Source organism: Eumetopias jubatus, unplaced genomic scaffold (genome assembly GCF_037043125.1).
Source record: "Eumetopias jubatus isolate StellerSeaLion01/CBP00866 unplaced genomic scaffold, mEumJub1_p1.0 scaffold_1, whole genome shotgun sequence".
NCBI classification, from domain to species: domain Eukaryota; kingdom Metazoa; phylum Chordata; class Mammalia; order Carnivora; family Otariidae; genus Eumetopias; species Eumetopias jubatus.
The window spans coordinates 202,190,573-202,201,392 of record NW_028274807.1 but is presented as its reverse complement, the minus strand read 5'-3'; the positions used below and the strand labels follow the sequence as shown (position 1 = coordinate 202,201,392).

The 10,820-nt window shown below is 48.7% G+C and overlaps 1 protein-coding gene across 4 annotated transcripts; it reads left to right on the top strand.

Annotated features, from left to right (window-relative positions):
* The first annotated feature begins 1,308 nt into the window (after window positions 1–1,308).
* On the top strand, window positions 1,309–6,848 carry LOC114196370 (C-C chemokine receptor type 5). 4 transcript variants are annotated; one of them, XR_003606661.2, is made up of 3 exons: window positions 1,309–1,405; window positions 3,043–4,581; window positions 6,229–6,848. XR_003606661.2 is itself a non-coding variant. In XM_028086996.2 (2 exons), the coding sequence occupies exons 1-2, from the start codon at window positions 1,327–1,329 to the stop codon at window positions 4,110–4,112; spliced, it is 1,149 nt and encodes a 382-aa protein (XP_027942797.1). In that variant the 5' UTR covers window positions 1,309–1,326; the 3' UTR covers window positions 4,113–5,588. The 4 variants fall into 4 exon arrangements, 2 of the variants coding, with proteins under 2 accessions (XP_027942797.1, XP_027942800.1); XR_003606660.2 differs by lacking the exon at window positions 6,229–6,848 and adding an exon at window positions 4,957–5,588; XM_028086996.2 differs by lacking the exon at window positions 6,229–6,848 and having other exon boundaries at window positions 3,043–5,588.
* The last annotated feature ends 3,972 nt before the right edge of the window (window positions 6,849–10,820 follow it).

Here is a 10,820-nt window from a genome sequence, read left to right as displayed (position 1 = left end):
TGAGACTACTCTGCTCTAGACGAGAACCCCGGGAACCAATAAACTCTCCCTAGGAAAGGATCACGGAATGAGTAACTAGGAGTTTGATGTTTCCCAAGTGGATATAATGTGCTAAATTCTGGGTGTGGCTGCCTCTTGTGCCCCTCCCCACAAACCCATTATTCAGCCCATTGCACGGATGGGAAAACTGAGGGTAGGGCGAGACTTCAAACTCCGGCTGTCTGGCTGCGGAGGCCAAGTGCTTAGCCCTGTATGATGCTGCCCCCACAGGTTTGGGGTCTCCGCCCTTTCTTAGACCACAAGCCAGTGCTTCTGATTCTATAGTGGAGGAAGTGGCAGACCCCAGAGGGCGCTCTTGAGTCTCAGGGTGCTGTCTCCTGCGTTCTCTGCTCAGTAGTCAACAGTTGAGGTTTTCAGATAAGTAACCAACCACCAAAAAGACTCTCTGTGACTGCATGTCGTACTGTCATGTACTCCTGAACCTGACCCTATGAACCTGACCCTATGCCGTCAATCGTTGCTCATTTTATGTGGACAATGTCTCAGAGCTGCAGGATCACTGCTGTTGAAATATCCGGCGCAGTGCAGGCACTCATGAACGCCTGCCCGTTTGGAGGGCTGCAACATAGTAACTACGGGGAGGAAATTCATAATGACAAGCCCCACAACATACCTGACCCCAAGGCAACGTGTTTAGCTCACAGGCAAACCTGCAAGTGAAGCCCTTTAGACAATCAGTTGTTTTCTTTTGCAGAGTACCGGGGGGGTGAGGTATGGGTGTGAGCTGGGGTGGGCACAGGAACAGGGGGGACGCGGGAAAAGGGGACCACGGGGTTCGTGGGAAGCATTCCTCTCTCAATTTCAAGTTGGCTTCAGTGGCTTTGATTGAGGACAAATAGTAAGAGAATCAGAATCTCTCCTGTTTAGCCTCACCATTGATAAGCCCTGTGGTCTTGTACAAATAAATCATTGGCCCCTGAAGCAGCCATTTCTTTCGGCAAAATGAAGGATTTTGACTCAATCAACATGAATGGTGTTCTAGTTCTAATATCCTTCAGTCCTATTTTCTAACAGATTCTAACAGATTTTGTTTTCTGCTCAGAAAACAAAAGACCTAAGTGTCATCAGGGAAACCCATGAATAAGCTCTCAGGCCAGACAACTAGTCTCCGGCCTATTTTAAGTTCATTTGAAAAAGAAGAAGAAGAAGGAGAAGAAGAAGAACCGTTCTCTGATTTTTTTTTTTTTGGGGGGGGGCCAGGCAATATACTTATTCACTAAAACTCCGCCTCCCCCTCTCAGTAGAAACTGTGCATTTCCTACTTTTATGCTGCCTATATGTTTGATTTGCACAGCTCAGCTGGTCAGAGGAGCTGAGACATCCGTCCCCTACGAGAACCCTCCTGGTAAGTCACCTTTCAGACACTTTGCCTGTTAGTTAGCTCTGTTTCTGTGATGAGTAAAAGGCTTACAGGAAACCCATTAGACAAACACCAGGTGCTCCTAGAACTGTCTTGAAATATCATCTTTGAGAGAAGAAAAGAGTTAGAATTTAGAATGAGTTTCAGATTGTGATAACATCAAGGATACAAAACATGATTGTGAATGAAAGATTGTAAAGGGATCAATATTGAAAGAAAGAGAGAGAGAGAGAGAAAGAAAGAGAGAGAGAAAGAAAGAAAGAAAGAAAGAAAGAAAGAAAGAAAGAAAGAAAGAAAGAAAGAAAGACAGAAAGAAAGAAAAAGGAAGGAAGGAAGGAAGGAAGGAAGGAAGGGAGAAAGAAAGAAAGAAGCTTCACCTTTCAAAAGAAAGTTTTTCAAGAGAGATGATTCTTGGCCAAAATCTTGGCAGAGATTATCTTCTGGTAAGAACTGAAACCACCCCCGCCACCAGGACGGGATGCCCTCTGAATGTGTCTCCAAGCAGAAGTTGTATCTAAGTGTGGCTCTTGTGTTTCTTTATTTTTTCCCCCCATAAAAGAGGGAAGCTAAATGTTGTCCAAATTAATACCATAGTACAAATATCAAATTAAGTTTCCCTTTAATATATCAGTTCCACAGCACATTTAGTGTAATGATTCTTGTTCTGGCTCAGAAGTTAAGATGAAAGTTTCTGTATACTCCTCCCAGCTGCCTAATCTGAGGTCCAGGGGGCTTGAGACCCACAGGGCTTAATTAAAGAAACTTCTCAATCAAGCAATGAACCTGAAATAGACCAGGCAAGCCAATGTGAGAGCAAATGTGATAATAGGGTCTGGATTTTACAGCTGGCTGCTGGCTCCTCTCGGGGGACTCAGGCTTCAGCCCCTTTCGTTCTGACTATATCGAGGCGCCTGGCTGGCGATGCCATGTTCCAGTTCTCACCAAGAAGTGAGAGACGAGGGTAGCTGGTGGATAACAGCACAGACTGCCTGCCTTCGAAATCAGCTGCTTCCTAGCTATGTGTCTTGGAGCAAGTTACTCATCCTCTTTGTGCTTTGAGGTTCTCATCTGCAACATGGGGACCATAACATGACCTGACTCCTACAGTCACCTTGAGGATCAATCGAATGAATGAATGGGTGTGAAGCTCAGAACAGCGGTTGGCGCACAGAGTGCCCTGGGGGATGGTTAATGGTTACTAGCCCTCGGGGCAGGGCGGGAGGGGGGATGCGGCTCTGTGTAAGCTCAGCCCAGGGAAGGGCAGCTGCAGCACAGATAGTAAAACAGTGTTAGACGGCACCCGAGTCAGTTTCTTTGAAATTGTGACCAAAGCTGCTTTCGCTCCACGTGGCTACAGAGCACCAGATTTTATTGGGTCAGAGGACGCTTTTGTGAATTTCCCCGAGAGTCACACTCTCAATCTAGCGAAAAGAGACGCTGGCGGTGATCTTTACCTTTCCTGCCAAAGTCCTTCGTTTGGCCACACAGGGGAACTCAGTGAAATGCAGAAATTGAGGCATCGATGTTGAAAGCCTATGGAGGTATGAGACAGTTTGTGCTCGTGATGGACCGCTCAGGACATTCTAGGGCTTTATAAAACATCACTTTTTCTTTATTCACAGGGTCGAGCAAAATGAATTACCAAACGTCGACTGCGTACTATGACATTGATTATGGGACGTCAGAGCCCTGTCAGAAGACCAACGTGAGACAGATCGCAGCCGGGCTCCTGCCTCCGCTCTACTCGCTGGTGTTCATCTTCGGCTTCGTGGGCAACATGCTGGTTGTCCTCATTCTCATCAACTGCAAAAGGCTGAAGAGCATGACGGACATCTACCTGCTCAATTTGGCCATCTCCGACCTGCTCTTCCTTCTCACCATCCCGTTCTGGGCCCACTACGCTGCAGACCAGTGGGTCTTTGGAAATAGGATGTGTCAGCTTTTGACGGGGCTCTATTATATAGGCTTCTTCACTGGCATCTTCTTCATCATCCTCCTGACCATCGACAGGTACCTGGCAATCGTCCACGCGGTGTTTGCCCTAAAGGCCCGGACGGTCACCTTTGGGGTGGTGACAAGCGGGGTCACCTGGGTGGTGGCCGTGTTCGCCTCTCTCCCCGGGATCATCTTCACCAGATCCCAAAAAGAGGGGTCTCGCTTTACCTGCAGCCCCCACTTCCCACCCAGTCAGTACCGTTTCTGGAAGAACTTCCTGACGTTGAAGATGAGCATCTTGGGCCTGGTCCTGCCCCTGCTCGTCATGGTCATCTGCTATTCGGCCATCCTCAAGACCCTGCTCCGGTGCCGAAACGAAAAGAAGAGGCACAAGGCCGTGAGGCTCATTTTCGTGATCATGATTGTTTACTTTCTTTTCTGGGCTCCCTACAACATCGTGCTTCTCCTGAGCACCTTCCAGGAGTCCTTCGGCCTGAACAATTGCAGCAGCTCCAATAGGCTAGACCAAGCCATGCAGGTGACAGAGACGCTTGGGATGACGCACTGTTGCATCAACCCCGTCATCTATGCCTTCGTCGGGGAGAAGTTCAGAAACTACCTCTTGGAGTTTTTCCGAAAGCACATCGCCAGACGCTTCTGTAAACGCTGCCCAGTCTTCCTGGGAGATGTCTCCGAGAGAGCAAGCTCGGTTTACACTCGATCCACTGGGGAACAGGAGATCTCTGTCGGCTTGTGACCTGGATTAGGTCTTTGTACACAGCCTGGGAGTGGGAGTGGTTCTTTTGAAAAGGAAGTCACTGTCATAGAGGGTCTATGATTCATCCATCTGGCACCTCTTTTTTTAAGTATATTAGATCATTTGAGGCCGTCACTTCCGGAGAGCCAAATCAATATACGCGGATGATGTAACAACCTTCTCATCTCGGCTCCACGCACATCAACTTATTGGCACACTCTCCCTTCACTGCGGAAGTTCATTATTAAAAAAAAAAAAAAAAAGAATCCTCGGAGAACTGCTGATTCTTGAGTTTGGTTAACCTGAACAGGAATACCAAAATTAATCAATAAACATATTGTATAGTTTCTTAGCTGGAGGCAACAAGGGCAGGTTGCAAATGTGCTCGAAGCAGGTCCTTGTCGTGATCGGTTCAGAAACGACGTCTTCCAAGTGTGGTTGGTCAAGTTCCACAGATGTTCAGGACCAGGTGAGAACTGGGAGAGCTTCCTCAGTGAGAAGGGGATCCTCTGCTGGGAGAGGGGAGGGAGGCTGAGCTCCAAGCTGCAGACCCCACACCCGTGGAGTGGCTTGGCAGCTGCGGGAGGACTGGTGCTAGCTGGGGAAGGCAAGGTGAGCCTGGACCATGGAGAGCGTGCACAGCACCACTTGTCAAAGTCAGAGCCTGGACTGTCCAGGAGCACATCCAGGTGAGGACTGATTACATAGTTAATGAACGCGCAGAGCTTTCTAAGCATTGAGTTAAGAGACCCCCGGGGCAGGGAGGGAAGCCTGAGTGAGTAAATTTCTGCCCTCCCGGGGCACACCACGGCTTAAACATTGTCTTCTGGATTCAACTCTGTAGGCAGAAGGCAGAAGGAACGGATTCATTTGGAAACAGGCCGCCCGCAGCTTGATCAGCCACAAAAAGCACAATTTACAGACCTTTGTGTTTCGGGCTGAGTGTGGTGGCTTTAGCCACTCCTTCCAGCTGCTGCCTTCTACAGACACATCGTCCCCAAACACTCAGGGATCTTTTCCGGAGAGAGTCATGACTTCATGTTCTGCAGTTGCTACTTTTATTATTCTGTACCTGCCTGAGATGGTTTTGAATCTGAGGAGTAGCTAAGACCATTCGGGAAAGATCAGGTGATGGAACGTAAAGAAGGGAGGGTCACTCGAGAGGGTAAGGTGTCACAATAGTGAGAGGTGCTCCGGATTTTTCTGAAGCTCTGAAAGACGAGACTTGAGAGCATGGGCGGCAACAGGAAGCACCCAGAAATGCTCTGAAGGTTGTTACAAGGGCATCAGTATCTTATGACCCTAGCCTCTGAGTCAGCTCAAAGACGTTCTGGTATCTGTGTGTGTGTGTGTGTGTGTGTGTGTGTGTGTGTGTGTGTGTGTATCTCCTATATACGTGAGAATTTTACGTCAGTGGAAAGTTACAAATTGCTTGGAAGAAAATCCTTACCCAATAAAAACCGCCCTCTAAAATAACTGATTGTATTGTTCTTTCAGTCAAGTGCCCGTTTAGAGACTAGCATACGAGACTGCGAAAGCCCTTTGAAAGTAGCTGGTTTTGGAAAATTCCATACGTACACACCCTCACACACACAGAGAATCACACTTCTTTTTAAATATTTGTAAAAGTTGCCCCCCTCCCTGGGTCAAATTGCCAGCATAATGTTTGAAAATGCGGTCCCTCAGGGTGGCGTTTCTGAGCAATGGACACTGGAAACCTTTAAATTTCTAATTTCATTCTACTACCAGAGCCAAAGACCTGACACATTTCTAAAACACAGAAAATCGATGTGTGTTTAAGCCCACGCCAGCTATCGGTGTTTGACAGTGGAGAAGGCCTAAGGTCACAGGTTGGTCATTTCTGTCATCCTAAGTTGCAGACACATGATGCATGAAGGAGGCTCCTCCTGAGGTTGCTTTCCTTTCATTTCAAATCCCCTCCAAACACGTGTCTATAACCGCAGTGGTGACAACGGTTGTGTCACTGACATTTGGATTTCTGGGCATGTGTCTCTTATCTGCAGAGAGGACAGGTGCTCCAGGAAGAGGTGATGGGTCCGGGTCACATCCACGGTTTGGGGCTGGCTGGTTTTCAGGTTCTCACCTTCCGGAGCAGGTCATCATCCTACCTGGAGGTCCGTGGAATGAGCAGAAGACAAGGAGAGCCGGAACTGGCCTGTACGATGGCTTTTCCCTAACAGCCTGAAGGACCACCTTCCACCCGTGAGTCAAGAGGAGGCATGACCCAAGGAAGGGCAGAAGGGGGCTGAATCTGAGCAGAGGAAGGGTCTAGGGCACCCTCCCATCACCCCCACACTCCTCACTTTGAGGGGCCCTCCACTGCCCAGCCCTCCTCTGCCCCATCCCTGAGACCCACAAACAAGTTTGGACTCATCGTGACCTTCGGGTTCTGACTCCACTCACCGTGTCCTGGTGGAAGGAATCCTACCCCCAGCCCGGAGGCCTCTGTCATGGAAGGGGTTACGTATGTGCCATGGATAAAGTCAAAGTAAAGTGAACGCCCTCAGCAGGGAGGGAAAATGTGAAAATTCGTAAGTTAGGATTTTGCTCACACTTGTATTTCAAGGTTCTAGTTTAAACACCCACAACGTTAGGGATGCCCGGGTGGGGCTCAGTCGGTTAAGGATCTGCCTTCCACTCAGGGTCCTGGGATCAAGTTCCACGTTGGGTTCCTTGCTCAGCAGGGAGCCTGCTTCTCCCTCTGCCTGCCGCTCCCCCAGCTTGTGCTCTCTCTCTCTGACAAATAAAGAAAATCTTTAAAAAAATAAAAAAATAAACACCTGCAACACAAGTAAAGTGCATTGGCCTTGCCACTGTTATCATGAAATCAAGTTATTTTTCTGCATATGGTGCCGTATTTCCTATTTGCCTTCAGTCTTTTCTAGAAGCATCTTTACAAGTCTTACTTCGATTTGGCTCCATATTGTTACTACTTTAGTTTGATCATAAGTTCTGCATCATTGTGGTTCCGTCCTGTGCCAGGAGCCTGGTTTTGTTTCTTTTTCTTATGGTTGGTACCCAGTTTTTTAAAACACTTGAGAATAAAGTCTTTTCAAACTGGAATCCAGTGGGCGGGCCTTCAGAGCCAGTAGAAACCCTGGGCTACACTGCCTCCCTGTGGCCACTTTGGTAACCAACAAGGGCATCCCCGCTGCCGAGCCTGGACCCCAGAGCCTGGAGACCCCAGGGACGGTTTAGTGATTGCCTCTGCTGACACCATTCCTGTCCTGGACAAGAGGTATCTCCACAGCAGCTCGGGGTAGATAATGCTCGACTCTTTCCGTTTCTGAAGAATAAGAGGAGCGCCCATGGAGGATCCCGCAGTGGAAATGAAGGTGCGAGCAGCCCAGGGCCAACCTCTGCAGATCACTGAACCCACAGCCTTGCAGCAAGGTCACAAAAAGTTTTGTGACAAAGTATTTTTCACAGGCCATAAAAACATCACAAGCCCCTCCCCTGTGTCTCTCTCGTATATCCAGCGATGGTCTCAGGTACCAAGTGTTTGAAGCAATCAATTACGATCGCCAGTTTGGGTGGCTTTTTTTTTTTTTTTTTTAATTTATTCACAATTCCCTTTCTCCATTGCTGACTTCACCTCGTCCAGAGATCCCTCTGCTGGTATCACATCATCTGAAAACAGAAAGGTTGTTGAGGACCAGTCAGCCCCACCCCTCACTCTCTGGAGGAAAACAGCCCACCCCCCCGGGGCCACACGGTCTGACGTCAGGGTGCGCCAGAGCATCAGGCCAGGTTTCAGTTCAGCCAGCGATGTGCCGGAGAGCAGGTGGGGGCCTTGCCGGTCAGCACCCATGTTAATGACAGAGAGCTGGCTCTCCTGGCCCCTTAACCTTAGCTGCTTAACCTTAGCTGCTCGTTGGAGTTACCTGGGCAGTCTTACAAATAGGGACACCTGGTCCCACCCCCAGGCTTCTGATTTGCTAGGTCTGCAGAAGCTCCTGGCCGTTCTAAGTATAGCCAACTTTGGAAATGACTGCTTAAAGCCCATTGAACTGAGCTTGCTCCAGGGAGGCTGCTGTCTGTGGAGGGTCCTCCCGTGAGTGACTCGTGGGCCAGGGAGGGTCTGGATTCAACTCCTCGATTTTCACAACAGAACATTAATTCTGTCTTCCCACAAGCTGGTCTTTAAAGCATGTGAATCTAGACCTAATTCGCAGTATAAAATCTTTGTATTGGAGGCTCCAAGCATTTTGCTTTCGTTTCTGGTTTTGGATTATGTTTCAGCCTGTCCATTCCAAGTGAAAAGTAAATAAAGATGGGTTGTCTGGCGCCCATGCGGAGCTTGGTGGCTTCAAATTCAAGACAGAATAAGTAGAAATAAGTAGAAGAGGTCTGTTTGAGATGCTTTAGAAGTGAATATCGATTTTCCTTGGCAAAGGAATTCTCCCTTTTCTCCCTTTCCTCGTCCTTCCAGGGAGCCATCCCTTTAACTGTGTCCAGTAAAGCCTTAATCCCAAAGACCTGGAAAACGCTGGAAGTCTGTGTCAGCCCTGGGTGACGCAATGATAAATCTGCAGAGAAAGCAACAAGGTAGTTTTAAAACAGCAATAGTCCATATTTACTCTAAAATGCCTGGACATGGGCACCTGGTTGACTCCGCTCGTTAAGCGTTTGCCTTTAACTCAGGTCAGGATCCCAGGGTCCTGGGATTGAGCCCCGCATTAGGCTCCCTGCTCAATGGGAAGCCTGCTTCTCTCTCTCCCTCTGCCTCTCCCCCCCTGCTTGTGCTTGCTCTCTCTCAAATAAATAAATAAAATCTAAAAAATAAATAAATAAAATGCCTGTATTTTGGTTTATTTCCACTAGCTAATATTCTTCAAAAATCCCTTTTAAGAAAATTATAATTTTTTTTTTCTAACAGATCATCAGATCAGGACTCTCTGTTGATTGGTTTTGTCACTCCTTTCTACAGGGTGGAAAGTAGAGCCTGCTTGAGGTCCAGCCTTGAGGCTGAGGGAGCTTGGGGAAATGACTCAGCATCTGTCTCGGGACCTCAGAGTCCCTTCCAGTGACTTGGGATACTATCTGCCTGATAACTAGGTTGGGTCGGAGTATCTAAACCAGCCCTGCTCAGAAGAACTTTCTGTACTGATGGAGATGCCCTGTCCAGTACGATGGCCACCAGACCAGTGCAAAATGTGGCTAATGTGACTATAGAGCTGGGTTTTTTATTTTATTTCATTTTAATTAATTTTAAAACATCGATGCATGTCTCAATGGATAGTGCAAGGCTCGCATACAATAAGTAGTCAAGAAACGTCAGTATAACTTGGACTGTGGCATCAGGGATTCCTAGGCAAGTTGCTCAATGCTTCTAGACTCAGTTTCCTCATCTGTGAGATGGGGCAGAGAGTAATACCTACTAGCTCATACGTTTGTGTGAAGGATGAAATGAGAGGTCGCGTGTTGGCTGAATGCAGTGCCTGGCACATTGGAGTTCTGGTAGCTGTTAGCTACTTTCCTAATAATGGCTATTTCCTCTTTAGATTAGAATTGCGCTCCCCCAAAGAATGCTCTTCAGTGTAGTGGGCAACACAGCTCCCCTTCTGCGGTGGAATGGAAGCTACTGGGGACCTGGGAGGGCTCTTGGGTGTGAAATCAAACACTGTGGATTGACAGCAATAGATGGAAAGGGCCTCCCAACCTCATGGCGTTGTGTTCAATCCGTCTGACCCTGTGTAGGGTCTTGGGAAAGGCTTTCGGGGGCGGGGTTGGGGGGGCAGGGATTAACCTGAGAATGTAGTTCTGGCTGATGCAGACCCTGCAGCTCTAAGCAAACCGGGAGACGGGGGGGGGGGGGGGGGGGGGGGGGGGGGCGGCAGGCCAACTCCCCGCCCCCTCCCCCTGTGTGGAATTCCGACAGAAGCTGACACACCCGGAGAAGCAAGGCGGGAACACAGTTCACTTGTGCGTTGACCGTGTGCAGCCCAATTTTAGCCGGCATGCACGCATTCATTCATTCATTCATTCATTCAACAAACATTTATGGAGGGCCTATGCATGACCGACAGGGGGCGTCGGGTAAGGGAGCTTGCAGGGGGCGCTGTGCCCTTGAGTGAAGGCTGCGTGGAAGCTCCGTGGGTGGAGCCTAGGAGGAGCAACTACGCAGGCACCAACCGGTCACCCAGGACTAGGTACCATCCAGGTTCCTAAAGTGGCCCAGCACAGATGAGGGGGACAGACAAACAGTGCCTTATCTGACCATTTTTGTAAAGAAAGCGTAGCTACAACCACTTCTTGGTTCCATGCCTCCTTAAACAGCTTATGCAGAACAGAACAGAACGTACTGGTTCCTTGTCCCAGCACCAGCACCGCTGCCCCCAGGCGGGGTCCTCCAGGGCCGGGGAGAGGGCTGTGTCTGCACAAGACACCAGCTGCCTCTTTGAATTCTTGGGGCTGATTTTGTAGTTTCCCCGTCTCCACTTTTGCTTTCAGCTTGTTTGTACCGAAGGGAGTAAGTGAAAAGTCTCCTTCCCACCCCTGCTTCCTGCTACTCGGTCATCCATCCCGGAGGCGATAAAGTTACCACTGCCTTATCATTTGGGAGAGATTTCCTGCGTATATAAGCAAGATCACGTCTCTTCCCTTATCCCTCGTGTTTACACCAATGCCAGTATTATATACCACACCTTGGGTTTTTTACACTCTTGGGCAAGCTTCTTAAGCTCT

What these genes read in the sequence shown, in the direction of transcription:
- LOC114196370 (XM_028086996.2), top strand. Translation starts at nt 1,327, where the DNA reads ATGCTGCCTATATGTTTGATTTGCACAGCTCAGCTGGTCAGAGGAGCT. An exon ending in CCCCTACGAGAACCCTCCTG is followed by an intron (nt 1,406 to 3,042) that starts GTAAGTCACCTT and finishes CTTTATTCACAG; the next exon opens with GGTCGAGCAAAATGAATTAC.